Source organism: Macaca nemestrina, chromosome 14 (genome assembly GCF_043159975.1).
Source record: "Macaca nemestrina isolate mMacNem1 chromosome 14, mMacNem.hap1, whole genome shotgun sequence".
Classification (NCBI taxonomy): Eukaryota; Metazoa; Chordata; class Mammalia; order Primates; family Cercopithecidae; genus Macaca; species Macaca nemestrina.
Genome location: NC_092138.1, coordinates 105,190,031 through 105,209,587, shown reverse-complemented (window position 1 = coordinate 105,209,587; position 19,557 = coordinate 105,190,031). Strand labels below are relative to the sequence as shown.

The 19,557-nt window shown below is 37.3% G+C and overlaps 1 protein-coding gene across 5 annotated transcripts in view; it reads left to right on the top strand.

The window, feature by feature from the left end:
- Positions 1-19,557, top strand: part of STRB (spermatid perinuclear RNA binding protein) — a 151,362-nt gene that overhangs the window by 70,350 nt on the left and 61,455 nt on the right. For 4 of the 5 annotated variants that reach the window (XM_011711303.3, XM_071078291.1, XM_071078293.1 and 1 more), the window contains 3 exons: positions 5,866-6,036; positions 10,873-11,093; positions 16,276-16,441. In XM_011711303.3, the coding sequence (XP_011709605.1) occupies positions 6,034-6,036; positions 10,873-11,093; positions 16,276-16,441 (390 nt within the window). In that variant the 5' untranslated portion in view covers positions 5,866-6,033. Of the gene's footprint in view, positions 1-5,865; positions 6,037-9,132; positions 9,243-10,872; positions 11,094-16,275; positions 16,442-19,557 lie in introns of those variants that run through there. The other variant, XM_071078292.1, reaches the window with a different exon arrangement.

The window sequence follows — 19,557 nt, the reverse complement described above, 5'->3', positions numbered from 1 at the left end:
TAGGACAGTACCTGGGGTATTATAGGTGTTCAGTAATACTTGTTGAAATACATTGAATTTTTGGTTCTTTCATCAAGTGAGTCATCTGTCTGGCTGAATGTTGTTTTGTCACATAAGGTGCCAGTGATTGAGAAGGGCTAATAACTGTTTATTTTAGTGAAGAGATGTGTTTTTCTGTTTTCCACTCCTTTGATTGGTTATTCAATAAGAGCTTTTCCATTTTGCTCACTGACAGTCAATATTCAGGAATCTCATTCTGGTTCGACTTAGCTGGCTCATTCAGTTTATTTTAGGTTTGGATTATAGCCATCACATCATCTTTGTACATACCGTTAGTTGAGAAAAGACCTTTTGGCCTCTGCCCATTATTGCAAGCCTTCAAGTGATATGGTAGAATAGAGCTTTTCCCCCATTTTAGGTGTTTTTGGGTAAGGAGGAATAACTGGAGTTTGGAACTGGGTGAGGATTTTATATTAGCTGTTGATTAGTAATTGATAGGTTTAACCTTCTTGCATGTGCCTTAAAAAAAAAAAAAAAAAAAAAAAAACATAAAAAGGAAACTTCCAGAAGAAAATATGGAAACTCAGTGTTCTTTTCACATTAGTAGTGCATAGAAATAATGCCACCATGTAGAGAAAGTTGAATTAATTTGAAGGGATTTGGGGAGAGTATTGGATTTATTATGTATTTGCTCTTTTTTTTTTTGAGATGGAGTCTCACTCTGTTGCCCAGGGTAGAGTGCAGTGGCACGATCTTGGCTCACTGCAACCTCTGCCTCCTGGGTTCAAGTGATTCTCCTGCCTCAGTCTCCTGAGTGGCTGGGATTACAGGTAGGTGCCACCACGTTTGGTTAATTTTTGTATTTTTAGTAGAGACAAGGTTTCACCGTATTGACCAGGCTGGCCTTGAACTCTTGACCTCAAGTGATCCACCCACCTCGGCCTCCCAAAGTGCTGGGATTACAGGTGTGAGCCACCGTGCCTGGCCCCTTAGTGTCTTCTGAGTTGATTCATCTTTGTGTTCACCATACTACTAAGCATATACATACAAATTAATAGGCAATTAGTAAGTATGTATTTACTTGTAAATCTCACATAATTTATCTTAAAGTGATCTTCTTGGAGAGCCAGTGAGGTGTCTTTTTCTAATTTTTTCTTGCCCATATTTAATATAATAGATGTGTGGTGGTTCTTTCATAATGAAATAAAACCTGTTTATTTTTACATAGCTTGTTTTAGAGAGGTGGCTTGTATTAGTGTTAGCAAAATTGAAGGTTTCCTATTCAGTTACTGTTTTGAGAATTTACTGGATTCCATAACAAACTGTTTGCAAAACATTACTTGGGATTTTTAAAGAAGGTATTTTTATATTCTCTCCATTGTATTTTAGGGGAAAAAAAATCCCTAAATATTTAAGTTTCATAGTTTGAATATAGGTAACATAGTTGTTTGTTAGTTTTCAGATTTTTATTTTTATTTTTGAGATGGAGTCACGTTCTGTCGCCCAGGCTGGACTGCATTGGTGCAATCTCAGCTCACTGCAAGCTTCACCTCCTGGGTTCACGCCATTCTCCTGCCTCAGCCTCCCAAGTAGCTGGGACTACAGGTGTCCGCCACCATGCCTGGCTAATTTTTTGTATTTTTTAGTAGAGACGGGGTTTCACCATGTTAGCCAGGCTGGCCTCGATCTCCTGACCTTGTGGTCCGCCCACCTCGGCCTCCCAGAGTGCTGGGATTAACAGGTATGAGCCACCGCGTCTGACCTAGTTTTGAGATTTACCCAAAAACTTGGAAAACTTATGTCTACACAGAAACCTGCACATGAATGTTTTTGGGAATTTATTCATAAGTGCCAAAATTTGGAATCAGTCAAGATGTCCTTCAGTAGGTGAATGGATAAATTGTGGTATATCCATACAACAGAGTATTATTCAGCAATAAAAAGAAATGAGCTATCTATGAAAAGATGGAGAAACCTTAAATGCATATTGCTAAGTGAAAGAAGCTAGTCTCAAAAGACTACATATGACATATAATTCCAACTATATGACATTCTTGAAAAGGCAGAATTATAGACTGTGGTAAAAATTAGTGGTTACCAAGGGCTTGGGGGTAGGGAAGGTGGGAAGGTCAGATAGGTGGAGCACAGGGGATTTTCAGGGGCATTAAACTAAAACTGTTTTATATGATACTGTAATGGTGAATGCATGTCATTTGTAAAAATCCATAGAATGTACAATGCGAAGAGTGAACTCTAATGTAAACTATGAACTTTAGTTAATAATAATGTATCAACATTGGTTTATCAGTGGTAACAAATGTACCACATTAAGGTAATATGTTCAGAACAGGAGAAACTATGTGTGGTGGGTAGTGGGGAGAAGAGGTATATGGGAGTTCTTTCCACTTTCCACTCAACTTTTCTATAAACCTAAAGCTGCTCTAAAAAATAATCTCCATTAATTGAAAAAATGTGCTCAATTAAAAAGTGACACACATTCCTTTATATGTAATGCCACCTTCTGCGTAAGCTGTTCTTACTAAGGAGAGCATAGTTAATATTTTTCTAGGCTCAGTTTTTCAGAGAAATGTACATATATCTGATGTATAAACAAAATGGTTTTTTTTGATAGGAAATTTGAGATGTGTTTTTTCCCCTGAAACCATTTATTGAGTGTATACTATTTGTAAGATATTATTAGGTATTTTAGTTTGGAGTAGATACCTGTCCATTTAGTTTGGAGTAGATACTAGTCACCCCATTTCATGGGTGAGAAAACTCTGACTCAGATAAGGGAAGTGGTAAAGCTGATGCTTGACTTCAAAGCCTCTGTGCTCTGTGGTCACATAGAATTTTTTTTTTTTTTTTTGGAAATAGCTGAAGTTTGTCCTCTATAGGAAATGTAAGTCCTTTGGAGCCAAAACAATATTAAAGAGGATTGTCTAGATATGAATCTTGGCTCTACTGTTTATAGTCTTATTTAGGTTGTGTTATCTGTTTATGCTTTAGTGTCCTTATGTGTTAATTGGAGACAGTAATTGAGATTGTTGGGAGACTTGAGTTAATATATGAAAAGTCTTAGAACAGTGCCAAGTATAAGTGTCTGAGCTGCATACATGTTATCTCTAATTAATAGTGGAATTATTTCTCATTTTGTTGAGAAAGGAAACAGAGACCCAAGGAAATTGACTCTTTGAGTCACATAGCTTCTAAGGTCACATAGCTATTAACTAGCAAAGTTAGTTTTTTAAAAAATTTTAAGACCAGAATTTTATCCCCTAAGTTGACCTTTTTTTTTTTTTTTTTTTTTTTTTTTTTTAAAGAAAAACTCTTAAAAGCGATTGTAGTTTCTCCATGTCAGTTTAGAGTAAACCAGATATATTATAAATTTGGCCTTTTTCTCAATCAGATTGATAAATAGTGGGGAAAAAGCATTGGTCTATAATTCAGATTCCAGACCATGTCTTGTCCCTGGTTTGCTGATTCTGTTTCATTTGTAAAATGAGGGTAGAGTTGGTCAGATGATTTTTAAGTTTGTTTTAAAGCACCAATAGAACATACAGTGATATTACAGTGAATAGAGATACAGGTTTTTTTTGTTTTTTTTTTTCATGAGTTGTTGCACTGTGCTGTCATACTCTGAAGTTCCCAGAGGTTCTTGATGTTAGGGTAGTTACCCTCCATGCTAAATGACTGTGGAGTGCTGTACTTTTATATTGGTGATCCGTGATTTTTCCACTACATCTGACGCTGTTTCACATAGTATTGTTCTTCCTCTTCTGCGTTCAATCTATTCAATTATTTTGAGACCAGGGTCTTGCTCTGTTGCTCAGGCTGGAGTGCAGTGGCGTGTTCATGGCTCACTGCGGCCTCACCCTACTGGGCTCAAGTGATCCTTCCACCTCAGCTTCCTGAGCACCTGGGACTACAGGCATGTGCCACTATGCCCACCTAATTTGTTAATTTTTTTTGTAGAGATGGGGTCTCACTGTGTTGCTCAAGCTGCTCTTGAACTCCTAGGTTCAAGTAATCCCCCTGGCCTCAGCCTCCCAAAGTGCTGGGATTACAGACATGAGCCCCCATGCCTGGCTGGCTCCACTTTTTTTTTTTTTTGAGACAGAGTCTTGCTCTGTCACCCAGGCTGGAGTGTAGTGGTGTGATCTTGACTGACTGCAAGCTCCGCCTCCCAGGTTCATGCCATTCTCCTGCCTCAGCCTCCTGAGTAGCTGGGACTACAGGGGCCCGCCACCATGCCCGGCTAGTTTTTTTGTATTTTTAGTTTTTGTATTGTTAGTTTGTATTGTTAGTTTCACTCTATTAGCCAGGATGGTATAGAACTGGCTTCACTTATGTAAAGAAAGCTTGTGTACTTTGTTTCAGTTATTGACTGAACACATAGCAATCCTTTTTGGCTGCTGGATTCACAGCTAAATAGTGAATAGCCGAATCCCTTAGAATGGAGTAGGGTTGGGAATGGGAGATGCTGAAGACTTTAGTTATATAGTAAGGTCTTTATATGAAAGGTATAATTTTAGTACTATATTTAGTATTATGTTAGACAGAACATTTTTGAGATATCTCTTGTGGGATCATATTTTAATCCCTGTTTTTTGATTGTCCAAAAGGATCCCATGAATTGCAGCACTTGTGCATTCCTTCTTTAATGTGATATGAGTAGTAATAAAGTAAGTCCCATTTATTAGAACCTGTTCTGTTAAATAGTATCATTATTTTTTTAAAGAGATAGGGTCTCGCTTTGTTGCCCAGTCTGGTCTCGAACTTCTGGCTTCAAGCAATCCTCTCATCTTGGCCTCCCAAAACACTGGGATTACAGGCATGAGTCACCTCACTTGGTCTAACTGATAATATTAAGAAACTGTTACTGACAATAGGGTGTTTCCTTATTAAAGAAAAGTTAGTTTAAAGGAAAGATATTTAAATGAAGAGAAAGTTATTTTCTTTGTGAATTTATATGATATATGGTATGTAAATTATGTCGTCTTATAGCCACATAGTTAAAGCATGTGCTGTATTTCGATGTTAGCTCTGCTTTCTTTCTTTTTTTTTTTTTTTTAATTTTTTTCTTCTTGTAGCTGGGTTTATAATAAGGTATTTCATCCGTGCTCAGAAAAGTTTACTTTTACTCTGTCTGGAATAAAATTTCATAAAAGTGGAACAAAATAGATAACAATGATTAGGCCTCTGGATAGAAATAATGCGGTGGAATTCTGGTGAGAGACATCCAGGGGTAATGAAGTCAGGATCTAGTGAATATTCAGGAGTCTGGCATAGCAGTGCATACAGGCCCAGGGATAAATAGGGTCTTTTGGGAGTTAGGGAGTAGAGTCAACAAAGCATGCTGAATTTTAGACTGAAAAAAAATTAAAGAACATTGTGCCAACATGTACTCTTTAACGGCAGTATCCAATGTAAAAGCATCATGGAATAATCATCATGGTGTTGTATTTTCAGGTGTCTTTACTGAATTTTCAGATGGATCTGAGCAATGCCAATTTCTAATTGAAAATCCGATGGTTAATTGCAACATTGTTGCCATCAGTAGTAGTGTTACTCTTTCAGGTGGTGCTTCTTGACTGAATTTCTTTGCAAATGTATTTATCTCATTGAGTACAAGTCAGCCATCTGCCACATTGTAGCTACAGGAGGCTTGCTTTTCTGGCCATATCACCTAGGCTCCTGGGCCCAGACCTTCAAATATGTGTTAGCTTTTTGTTCGAACTTAGGGAATTTTCCTCTGTTGAGTTTATTTCTTTTTTATCAGGAACATGTTTATGGGCTGCACACTCAGATTGGAAGCTAATAGTAAATAAGCATTTTTGAAGTTGTTTTCCTCTTCTCTTGCAGGTGTGTTCCAGAGAACAAGCCTTCAAACATATTTGCTATATTGACACTGAGCTGTCAGGGGACTCAGGCTTATGAGGAGGTATTGTTACACAAAACAGTGTCTAGTGAAGACGACAAGAAAGAGGGGAAAAGATCGGAAAAAGAAGCTAAAATACTATATAGAAAACCATGGTAGGTTATTGTGGATATTTTCATAATTTAGTTACAAAAGACTCTAGTAATTTAAAATTGGAAATGTTAACAGTGAGGGCAAATGAAAAACAATGGTGTTAATTTTTGGCTTTAGTGTATCATATAAAGATGGCACTCTACTATTCAAAGCGAATGAATTCAGATTTATTACAAGCCCTGTAAACCACAAGGTGGGGCCCCGTGAGCCTGTTGACCATGAATTATTAAAGGAGGAAATGCTCATAAATAATATTTTCTAATAAAACTGGCATTAGCAAACTGATACAAATAGCTATGTTTTTAAGTTCAGTTTTTTTCTCGTGGAAATTAAAAATTCGGAACCAGTCCTTTAATTAGTGATATGAATGATGTAGAAGTTTATAATTTGTGTGAATGTTTAACTGAAAAAGCCACCTCTTTCACATACTTTTCGAATAATAGGGTCAAGTGCTGAGTATAGTAGGGGCACTGAATTGAGAATCAAAGAAACCTTGCTTTTTGTGAAGAGTTCAGACCTAAATTGAATTTGTGATGTTAGATGAGGTCATAATCTCTGGTGCCTAGGCTTTTAATTGGTAAAATGTGCTGATTTTTTTTCCCCTTAGTATTATGAGTTCTGGAGGGTGTTATGTGAATTTTTTTCTCCTAAGTAGAAGCGAGAAAAGGTTTCTTTTTTTCTTTTTTTTTTTTTTTTTAAGATGGAGTCCCACCCTGTCACCCAGGCTAGAGTGCAATGGCGTGATCTCGGCTTACTGCAACCTCCGTCTCCCAAGTTCAAGCGATTATCCCTGCCTTAGACTCCTGAGTAGCTGGGATTACAGGTGCCTGCCACCATGCCCAGCTAATTTTTTGTATTTTTAGTAGAGACGGGGTTTCGCCATGTTGACCAGGTTGGCCTCGAACTGACCCCAGGTGATCCACCTGCCTCAGCCTCCCAAAGTGCTGGGATTACTACAGGCATCAGCCACCGTGCCCGGCGAAGATTTTAAAAACACATTACAAATGAGAGAAAAAGCAGAAAATATTAATCACCAGTATGTTTCGAATATGTTGTTTAGCTGGTCTGTTGGTGATTATGTTTTTTGATTTTTTTTTTTTTTTTTTTTTTTTTTTGGGACAAGGTCTTGCTCTATCATGCAGGCTGGAGTGCAGTGACATGATCATAGCTCACTGCAAACTCCAACTCCTTGGGCTCAAAGTATCTTCTTTCTTTAAGCCTCCCAAGTAGCTGGGCCTTATAGGTGCATGCCACCACATCTGGCAAATGTTTAAATTTTTTGTAGAGACAGGGTTTTGCTTTGTTGCCCAGGCTGGTCTGGAACGCCTTGGCTCAAGGAGTCCTGCTGCTGCCTTAGCCTTCCGAAGTGCTGGGATTATAGGCATGAGGCACCATGCCCAGCCTGGTGGTGTTTTTTTAAATGTTACTTGCTTTTAAAAATATTTGTGCCAAGGATTATAACTTAATCAGCTGACTCCTTAGAGAAGAAATTCTGATATTTTAGATCTAGATGGTGGGAACAAATGTTAACTTGGGATTTTCCCTGTCATTTAGTTATGTGGTGAAATGTGAAAAAACCACACTGATTCTTTTGTATCTTACCATGTGAATTATTTACCTCTCATTCTGCTCATTTCTTATAGTCTTGATATTCTTAACAACTAAAAGAAATGCTTTATTATTTGTCAGAATGGATGAAGATGTCTTCCTTAGTTTATTCTTTTTAAATTCAGCTTAGATTTTCTGTTGTATAAATTTTGTGTTTTTATATAATTTAATTGATGAGTATTTTCTGGTTTCTCTTATTACTTGCCTTTTAGATCTCAGATTGCAATGAGAATTTTCTCTTTCTGCATAGTTCTTCTGATAAAATTTTTTGTCTTTTTTTTTTTTTTTTTTTTTAAGAAACGGAGTCTCGCTCTGTTGCCCAGGCTGGAGTGCAATGGCACGATCTCGGCTCACTGCATCCTCTGCCTCCCAGGTTCAAGTGATTGTCCTGCCTCAGCTTCCTGAGTAGCTGGGATTCCATGTGTGCGCTACCACACCCGGCTGATTTTTGTTTTTTTTTAGTAGAGATGGGGTTTCACCATGTTGGCCAACTCCTTGACCTCTGATGATCCATCCTCCTCGGCCTCCCAAAGTGTTGGGATTACAGGTGTGAGCCACTGTGCCCAGTCTGATTTATTTTTTTAATACTCAAAGAAAATCTGTTGTTTAGCGCTTATTTGAGTAAATAAAATTTCTCTGCATTTCTTCAGTTTTTCCTGTCACCGTTGTTTCTTTTTTTTTTTTTTTTGAGATGAAGTTTTGCTCTTGTTGCACAGGCTGGAGTGCAATGGCGTGATCTCAGCTCACTGCAACCTCTGCCTCCTGGGTTCAAGCGATTCTCCTGCCTCAGCCTCCCAAGTAGCTGGGATTACAGGCATGCACCACCACGCCTGGCTAAATTTATACTTTTACTAGAGACAAAGTTTCTTCGTGTTGGTCAGAGTGGTCTCAAACTCAGGTGATCTGCCTGCCTTGCCCTCCCAAAGTGCTGGGATTACAGGCGTGGGCCACTATGCCCGGCGTGTCTACTGTTGTTTCATAATGCTTATCCTGTCACATCCAGTAGAATGTTAGATGTCACATGTTTAGATTTAACACTGGCAGTGTTATTTGTGTGATAAATGACAAATGTTTATGTAATGTAGCAGGATGCAGTTTTGCTCAGGTGTGGCCAGTGTGCAGGACCAGGTAATTTAGCAAGTACATAAGCCTAGCTAACAGCCTAGCATTTCCAACTCTTTTGTTCTCTAGTACTTATTTTGGAATATATGAATATGTCTCACTAAGTGTTTAAAAATTTGTTTCTTTGTGGCAAACTGCACCAGCTTGAAAACTGGTTGTGGACGTTGAGCAGGAAAAACATCTGGGCAGGTGATTTTTATTGAGAAAAAGAAAAGCTTTATAATCTATTTTAGCTGTGTTTTTATATAACGATGGAGGTTTTCAAATGATTACCTTTTCAACCAAAGTTTTCTTTGCTTTATAGAGGACAGTGACACTATAGTGTTAATTTACTGTTACCCAAAAATAATGTGATTTTTAAACATAGATATTCAGACAAGAACAAAAGAGACAAGACTGTTCATAAAAATTGAGAATGTTTTAGTTTGCGATGGACTTCAAAACAAAATATTTACCATGTACTAACACATAATTTCATGTAAGTAAAGACAGTATAACCAGCTTTTAAATAGAATATTTTAGACTTTATGGAAAACTCACTAAGTTATCCTTGTTCATTTTGCTGTATATTGGTATAAGTGTGTTCGTGATATTTGTAAATTTGGAAAAATTTAAAGGTTTTTGCATGTGTGACTCATGAGTGTATAGAATCTACTCTGTTAAATTTTCATGAAATTCATTCATTTTCTGGGTGCTGGTCTGTTCCACTGATTTGATATTTCATTTTAGTTAATGGTACCACCCATCCATCTTTGTAGAGTATTTCTTGATACTCTCATTTATGTTTTTCCCCAAATGAGCTTTAAAATGATTTTTCTTGAGGTTTAAGTGAATCAATCCTGAGGAGATTTTGATTGAGAATATAATGTATTTGAAAGTTAGCTTGTCATTTTGCAGTGTGTATTTTTCCCACTCTGCATTTGGAATGTCTCCCACTAATCTATTTAAAAAATTAAAGCCTTGCACCAAAGGTTTGAATGTTAAATAGTGAACACTATTTTAATGTTTTTTAATAGTTTTCTTATAGTGTTCACAGATAACTTTTTATTTTGTATTATTCTATATTGTGAAATCCCACATTCTAAAATTTAAATAGAGATACGGGTCTTACTCTGTTGCCCAGGTTGGAGTGCAGTGACACAGTGGTAGTTCACTTAACCTTGAACTCCTGGGCTCTAGGGATCCTCTTGCCTCAGCCTCCTGAGTAGCTAGGACTATAGGTGCCTGCTACCATGTCCAGCTAACTTTTTTTATGTTTTGGAGAGATTCTATCTTGCTACATTACCCAGGCTGGTCTCCAACTTCTGGCCTTCAAGTGATCCTCCCACCTCAGCCTCCCAAAGTGCTGGATTATAGGCATGAGCCACCATGCCCAGCCCTGAAATCTTAATTTTTTTAAGGTTAGAAGTCTTTGGCAGTTTGGAAAGGTTAGAAGTCTTTGGCAGTTTATGAGTCACTCACCATCCTGCATTTCTGGGACTCTCTTGAAGCTAAGAAGTATCTAATTCTTGTAGATGATGCATGATGTGGATGACATTTTTGAAGTATTATTCAGAATATGTCAGTTCAGCTAAAAGATAACTTTATTCATTTATTTTAGAGACAGAGTTCACTCTGTTGCCCAGGCTGGAGTGCGGTGGCATGATCTCGGCTCACTGCAACCTCTGCCTCTTCAGTAGCCGGGACTATAGGTGCATGCCACGACACCCGGCTAATTTTGTATTTTTAGTAGAGACGGGGTTTTACCATGTTGGCCCGCTGGTCTCAAACTCCTGACCTCAAGTAATCTGCCCACCTCAGTCTCCCAGAGTGCTGGGATTACAGGCATGTGCCACTGTGCCTGGCCAAGATAACATTATTTATAAATAATGCCAAGAGTGACTGAGGAGAATCTTACCAAAACATGAGTGGAAGATCTCTTGTTTTCTGGTGAGGAGTTCAATAGAATGCGGTTTTACTTCCCACTCCTGAGCAGTTTTTTCTTGTTTCAGTATTAACTCTTACAGTAGACAGACAGTGCTATGGATTGGCTAAAGATATAGTTGTATATTATCCTTTTCAGGTGATGTTTCTTTTGTTGAAGTAATTGTTTTCATTCTTCTTAACAGAGATCTATTCGATCTTTTGCTAATGATGATCGCCATGTTATGGTGAAACATTCAACAATCTATCCATCTCCGGAGGAACTTGAAGCTGTTCAGAATATGGTATCTACTGTTGAATGTGCTCTTAAACATGTCTCAGATTGGTTGGATGAAACAAATAAAGGCACAAAAACAGAGGGTGAGACAGAAGTGAAGAAAGATGAGGCCGGAGAAAACTATTCCAAGTGAGTGTGGACTGACCTCTGGGACGCTGTGCTAGAGTGCACAGCAAAGCTCTAAGGTCTGCTGGATTGAGTGTGTGTTAATGCTGTTTTTTGGATTTTGTCTTATGCTTATATAAGACTATAACCAAGGAAGTAAATGTTACATGGAGATTTTCTGAGTTAAATTTGAAAGGAAAGCAAGAAAAGAATAAAGATTAGAGCCAGAGAAAGAAAATGGACCTGTTTAGGATCCCTTTTGAGAGAACACCAAGTCCTTTAAAATCATTATGTTTGAAAGTTATGATCTTTTTCTGGTGTTGATTCAGCCTCCTAAATTTTGAAATAAATAGTAGTGTTTTTGATCTCTGGGGAGATCATAAAGTATCATTTTTGTAAGGCATTTAAAAATCCTTGTATAGAAGAAAGAGTGTAGGAAAATATATTTTAAAGGTATTTTTGACTATATCTGCCTCATTGATTCCCAGAAATTTAGCAGTGTCTTGCATATCGTAATTGCTATTTGTATATTTGTGGATTGGATAAAGATCTAATGGGAGCCACACCCTTCAACAATTATAGTAGCATATTCTAAGTGCTGTGACAATAATAGATTAGTGAAACTGAAATGGTACCTGGAGTTAGATTATAACCTTTTTATGCCAGGCTAAGCTTAAAGTTGCTGTTTTGAGCAGTTGTCACTATGATTGGAATAAGTGTCTTAACTTTGAAAGATGGAACTCATTTGACTATACTGTATGAATAAATTTAAAAACATTGCTTTGGCTACAATTTGTAAATGAAAGAGGTTACAGAGTTTTTGCAGCTTTTAACTTTAAATCAGTGTGGTAAATAATAGTAGGAAAGTATTGATAAATGGATTTTCTTCACTGAAAGGTAGTATAACCTTTTTTATCTTCAGATGAAAGATAATCAGTGTGTCAGTTTTATTGCTGAAGAGCATAATTTTTTTTTTTAACTATTTACAGGCAGTTTATACATTGTGTCTGGTCATAGTCTTGTCAGTTTGAAGGTTCTTGGAAATGTAGTGTAATTTTTCTCATGTATGATGTCTGTACAAATGTTACTGTTAGATTTAGAGTTCATGTTCATTAGTAGTAGTATCTAATTATTTAGTTCTATGTGTATCTCAGCTCTTGTGCAAGTTAAATAGTCATGCATTCTAGATTTAAATTGCACTTTGCTACATGTTTATGTCATGTTAAAAACTTTTTTATTGTGGTAAAATATATAACATAAGATTTGCTATTTTTACTAATTTTAAGTGTACATTTCAGTGAAGTTTAGGTCTTTTTAATTTTCTAATTTTGTTGCTTCTCAAGCCTGGCATATTTTGGAAAGCACTCCTATAGACTTGCTTAACTGGATGAGGTCTGTGATTTAAAGACTTTTACAGGATAATATGCTCCACACTTTTATTTGAAGTTTTATTTTTATTTTTTTAGAGATAGGGTGCTCTGTTGCTCAGGCTGGAGTGTAGTGGTGTGATCATAGCTTATTGTAGCCTTGAACTCCTGGGCTCAAGTGATCCTCCTGCATCAGCCTCTTGAATAGCTAGGACTGTAAGTGTGTGCTATCATGCCTGGCTAATTAAAAAAAAAATTTTTTTTTTTTGAGAGACAGCATCTTGCTACATTGCCCAATCTGGTCTCGAATTCCTGACCTGAAGCAATCCTCCTGCTTTGGCCTCACAAAGTGCTGGGATTACAGACATGAGCCACCATGCCGTGCCTGGATTTTAAAATACACTTCTGTGTGTGGATGCTCTTGGTTGTCTATATACAGTCTTTCCGTTTTGTGGAATAGTCCCTGGTTGAGCCCTTGCCTGTGATCCTTCCCATGTGGTGGAACTCAAGGAGTGCAGAATGATTCTATTCTTATATCAGAGGCAGGCATGTCTTCCAAGGACAGAGTTGTATTCTGGTAATAAACATATATTGTGTGCCTAGTGAGTGTTAAACACTCTGAAGGACACAGAGATGGGTGGGGGGTAGCTTGTATTTATTAAGCAATTAAGCATTTTCCATTGCTAGGCACTGTTAGGCAGCTTTTACCTATGCTCTCTTAATTTGACTTAATGCTTTACCTTTTTAAAAATGGATTCAAAAGTCAACTTATACAAGGTCCTACAATATATATTATTAGGAATATTATAATTTTGTTAATTTTAAGAAATTTACATATACTAAATTCAAATACATTGGTTTGATTGCTTTACAGTAATTGCTATGGTCCGTTTTTAAATTCAAATTCAACTGTGTGAATTAGGAATTTATTTTCTGCTCAATCATGCTGTCTTCTACCTGTGGGCTGATAAGACCAAGTATATCATAATTTTGGCTTAGAATTTAATAACTGAGCTAATAATAGCTACTGTTTATTGAGTGCCAACTATTGTACCACAGTACTTTTCCTATTATCTTGCAACAAATCTACTAGTCTCTAATATTATTATCTTCCTTCCTCCACTCCTGTTTTACTTGTGAAATTTCCTGTGCTCCAAACTTGGTTATAAAAAACGAGTGACTCAGAATCATTAACAAACTTTAACTTGCTTAAGGCTACTTAGTAAATATGTGTGGTTGAGCCAGGATTCATATTCAGGTTTCTCTGACTCCAGATCCAGGTTTCTGAGCATCTATGCTTCAATTTCCTGTGAATAACATGTGAAAATACAGAGCAGGGAGAGACGATGATGTGCTGGTTCTGGGAGTCTGCAAAAGCTCTATGAAGGAGGTAGCACTTGGAATAGGCTCAGAGGATGGATGGGTGGGTAGGGTTTTGGCAGGTGGTGAAAGTGAAAGAAAAAAATAAATCTCAGCACTGATCTAGGTATGAGAAAGTATAGGAATTGTTTGAGGAATAATAACTGTTATTTACTGAGCTGTTAATATCTCTTGGGCTCTGGCCAAGGTTTATTACATATATTCTCACTACCACTCTGTGAGAAAGGTATTATTCCTGTTTTACAAATGAGGAAGCAGGTTCAAAAGAAGTCAAGTTATTTGAAATTTGTCCAGTGTCACACAGTAAGTAGCAGAGCCAGGATTTGAACCAGGAAGCGATGTCATTTTCTAAATTGCTTTCCAATATGGTAGGTGTCCAAGTGTTCAGTGGGACACCAAGGAAATAGTAGGTAGAGTGTTATCCAATCTGTGCCTTTGGAAGATTATTCTGGTTGCTGTATACAGTACTTTGGAGATGACAGAGGTCAGTCAGAAAGGCCAGTGAGGAGGAGGTTATTGAGGTGGTCTACATGAGAGGTAATAAAAGCCTGAAGAAACTGGTTTGCAAGTTTGATGGTGATTATACAGGGAGAATTTATAAACCATTACAATATTAGATTTGGAAGAATGAGAGGACAAGGATACAGAGGAAGAAGAAATCAAAGATGACTGATTCTCTATTGTTATTATCAGACAATTGCTTACACTTGGGTCACCTGCTTTAAAATGCTTTTTATGTCTGTATTTATACCACCTTTATCGTTTTTCATTGATTTAATGTTTATTGAATCTCTATAAGTGTGCCAGGCACTGAACCCATGGCTGGATTATTTATAACTTCCTTTCTAGTTTCCACTGCCACAATTTGTTTCTCTCCTTTCTCTCTTTCCATTTTATTCTCAACTCTACTGATTCTTGCCCAACTCTGCTGATTCTTTGCTTATAGCTAGAATGACTGTTTTCCATCTAGGCAGATCAAGATTCTGCTGAAGTCAGACTTTCAGTTTGCCTTGCTTGACATCTCTAATTTTGACCTCTCCCTTTTCTGAACTTGGGAAGCAATCATATAATGTAAGGGACCTGAATGTTGTGGTCAAAACAACTTAGGTTTGAATTTAGGCTTTGCCATTTTACTTTCGTGGTGAACTTGAACAATTAACTTTTCTGAGGCTCACATTTCTTGTCTTCCAAATGGAAGCTTGTGGTGAGATTTAAGTGAGAATATGTGACACCTGTTTGTGCTCAGATGTTACTTTCTTTTCCCCTTTTAAGCAGGGCACTTAAACTGTTACTGCTTTTGTTGCTTAACTACAGAGTAAGCCTCAGGAGCAAGAGAGACTACAACTCCTGTAATATGTTTGCCATATTCAAACAGTTGCTTATTTGTTGAAAGACGGTTAAGCTTAGTTAATATTTTCACTTGTGATTAAGGGAAATGAACCAATAAGAAACTTTTAGAATTAAAATCAAGGATAGATGAGCACTTTTCTAATGCACCATTCATGAGTTGATGTTCTTTGAGTGTTTGCTCTTTTAGCTACTCCTGGATTTGGAATACATATGCTGGCAGTTTAATCTTTCCTTCCTTAGCTCTATACTTTTATCACATTTTTCTCCCTTCCCCATAAGCTGATATAGAATGGGAGGCATTTTAGAGTGATATAGTTGGGAGGAACTTTAGCTCATCTAGCCAATAGTCATTTTACTGTTGTGGATACTGAGTCAGCAGGCACCATGAGTAGAATCCAGGTCTTTTCGATTTCTGTGCTGATATTCTTTCTCAATATACTGTGGTATTCATGTTCCTCACAAATTCCCTAATTACTCCTAAAACAGAAGGAAGTTTATTTTATTTTTATTTTTTGAGACAGGATCTCATTCTGTCACCCAGGCTGGAGTGCAGTGGTGCAAACATGGTTCAGTGCAGCCTCGAACTCCTGGGCTCAATCCTCTCTTCTTAGCTTCCTGAGTAGCTGGCACTACAGGTGCATGCCACTATGCCTGGCTAATTAAAAAAATTTTTTTTTGTGGTGACAGGGTCTTTCTGTGTTGGCCCAGGTTGGTCTTGAACTACTGGGCTCAAGTGATCCTCCTGCGTTGACCTCCCAAAGTGTTGGGATTACAGGCATGAGCCACTGCACCTGGTCAGAAGGAAATTTAAAAAGAACAATTTGAAAAAATATTTAAGAGGATGCAGCATTTTTTAGTTTTCTTAAGCAATATAAATGTAGTAAAGAATTACAAGATCTGTAGTATGAAATATGTTCCCCATTGAATCCTTGAGGAAAGATAGATACTTTATAAGCCTCAAATCTGAGACTTAATTTTGTGGATACCTGGATGTTTGGATTTACATACTTCCTTATCAGTTCATTAGGATATTCAGGAAGCCAAGTGATGATTAAGTTATAGTTTGGGAAATAGGTTGTGAAAGTAATCATGCAGACTTTTATTTTTAGGGATCAAGGTGGTCGGACATTGTGTGGTGTAATGAGGATTGGCCTGGTTGCAAAAGGCTTGCTGATTAAAGATGATATGGACTTGGAGCTGGTTTTAATGTGCAAAGACAAACCCACAGAGACCCTGTTAAATACAGTCAAAGATAATCTTCCTATTCAGATTCAGGTGAGTACAGTTTAACTGCACCTCTAGGCGAATTTGTAAAAAGGTGAAAATAGGTAGTGACTTTGAAAAAATTATTAACCAGAATTGATAATAGCAAGGATAGACACAGACAAAATAAGTACTGCTACTCTGGGTCAATGACTAATTCATCACAGTTAAAGCAAACTTCTGGTGATTTGTACTCAGGATATATTTACTAAATTAAGATGGCCATTAAGGAACTGTCTTAAACTTTTCCGTTGTGTCTTGCTGAGAATCTTCATTTTTTCCAGACTAGGTCTCACCATTATAAAGTTCTTGGAAGGGTTGGTATAATGCAGAAAGTAATTGGAAGATTGAAAACAACCTAGACTAGATACTTTCTAGAGACTAAGAGACTTTCTTATCAATGAGAGACTTTCATAGAAAGTAATTTTTAAAACTGAAGACTCAGTTTTTTGTCACCTATTTGTTCTGTTAATGGGAAATCACTGTTCATTTCTTGTCTCCAAACCTTTTTTACACTGGGATGCATTTAGAAAAATTTGATGTTGGCATGTTCCCTGAAGGATGCTGCTGAAGGCTGAAGCCTCCTTAGGGATGAAGGTAACCATTCTGGGGTTCTGGTCATTCTAGGACCTGCCCTGCTAGCCTACCCCAAGGACTCATTGCATCACTGGGAATCTGTGATCATCTTTCAGTATCAGATGCGTATTGTCTGTGGTCCAATTAAATTACAGCTTTTGATAATTTTATATCAGTTTGACTTCATATCAATGTCATAGAAATAAATGTTGGTCCATAGGTCCAAACTTGTGAATTGTTGAATGCTTCCCTCCACCACTCACTTTTTAAAATTTAGTTTCTTTTATTTGTATATCTTTTAAAAGGGGTCTTTTTTTCAAGATGTATGAATTCTAAGTTTGTTTTTATTCGCTTTGTTACTAGATCATTTTCTTTTATATTCACCAATAGACCCTCAAAACCATCTCTGATTTTTTAGTACCATTCTTGACACTCAGATTTATTTTACTGATTGGCACATTCTCCTGTATTAATTTTGGGGACACTATTTTATCATTTTGTCTTAATATATGGTTTTTAAAGTGACAGAACATACTTGGCTTTTCCACTTTCAATTTTGATGGAGAAATGTTTTCTGGTCTTTCATAGGGTTGAATTTATTTACCTTTCCCTCCCTTTTAAAAAAATCCTTTTGTGATCATTTGGGGGAAGGAGAGTGGAATATAGCTTTATGTATTAAACATGGATTAAAGCTTTACAAAGTGGAAAGCTCATTAATGGGCTTTCTGGCTAACTATACTTGTAGTTTATTAGAATATTAATAAAGTTCCCATTTCAATTTTTTATGTTGTTTTAACATTTAATCTGTATTTCTGCTGTTAGTATAGTAAACATCGTTACTCTTAAATCTAGAATTATCAGAATCAGACATACTAGTGGCTTTTTCACCCACCTCACCCCCTTTCTGTTCCTTTCATGAATCTTGTTTCTTATGAGAATGATCATATTCCTCATCCTCAGATGTTGCAGCATTGAAAAGGGGTTGAGAACCAGTGCAATAGTAAATCGGAGTTCGTATTCAGAAAATCTGTCACATCTTTCCTGTTTTGAAGATATAGAAGATTGGGCCAAGCTTTAGTTGGCATTGTTAGAGCTTTCTCTGTGCGGATCACAACTTTGTGAACTCCACATTGTTTCTCTCTTGAGTGAGGGTGTTTATGAGCACCGCAGTTTAAAAATGTTCCTTTCTAGTTAGCAAGTATTCAAGGGGGTTACACTGGAGGGTGTACAGGGTATACACACCATCTCAAATTTTAGGAGACTGAAGGTTTTTAGGCTAAAGAAGACTAAAAAAGATATAAATATCTTTAGGTCTTCGAAATGTTATCTGGCAGAAGGTAAAAGAGGTATGAACTCTTAAGATTAATGGTGGAAATTAGGAGAAGGATCTTTCAATTTAACATAGCCAATAGATTTCTCCAACAATAAATCTATGTTTGGGTAAAGATACATTTTCTTGTAAAATGGGAATGATGATTGTACACTAATCTCAGATTAAAATATAGACATGTACACACATGCCCACATATATACACATATGTGTACGTGTATTGTTACTAATAATATTCATGAAATTGTTTTAAGTGTGACTTTTACAATTAAACCTTTCCCCCCGAGCACCCTCCACCCCCGCCTCCCCCTGCCCTGCCCAGTTTTCATGGTGTTTGTGTGGAAAACCAGTATCTGATATGATATTATTTTCTTATGGACCAAAAATCTTTTTCCTGAGCACTTAACATAGCAAACCTTTCAGTTATCTAACTACTTTAGTTAGCTGAGGTTATACCTTACCTTTTCTCTTCATATTCTTTCCTAAGATGATTTTAGAACTTCTTTGAGCAAAGGAGGAGGAGGATGACTAAAACCAGAAATCACTGAAAATTAGTCTAGCACAAAATGCATATCATGTTTATTATTTTGGGTGTGTCTTATGGTGACTGACATGCATAATTGAAAAATGAAGTTCAATTTATTCTTTGATAGACATCTTTAATGCTCTTTTAGTGACAAAATGAATGTGAGCTGTTTTTTGCAGTTTCTTTATATTCTGGTTCTTTTATCTACTGTATGGCCTTTCCCTTCCTTGGCTTCCTCTATTCAAAAGTAGGATAATGAGTTTTCCCTTTCCTACTTTTTTGGGATAGTTTAATGGTAAAATGCTATTTTTATGTAAGTGACTTTGAATTCTTTGAATACACACTGATGAGCAGGGACCTGGTAGTGTCTCCATTCAGCCTGGCTACTGTATGTCAGGTAATAGATACTGAATTTCACCACTAAGAAGAAAAGCCGGGCCGGGCGCGGTGGCTCAAGCCTGTAATCCCAGCACTTTGGGAGGCCGAGACGGGCGGATCACAAGGTCAGGAGATCGAGACCATCCTGGCTAACATGGTGAAACCCCGTCTCTACTAAAAAAATACAAAAAACTAGCCGGGCGAGGTGGCGGACGCCTGTAGTCCCAGCTACTCGGGAGGCTGAGGCAGGAGAATGGCGTGAACCCGGGAGGTGGAGCTTGCAGTGAGCTGAGATCCGGCCACTGCACTCCAGCTTGG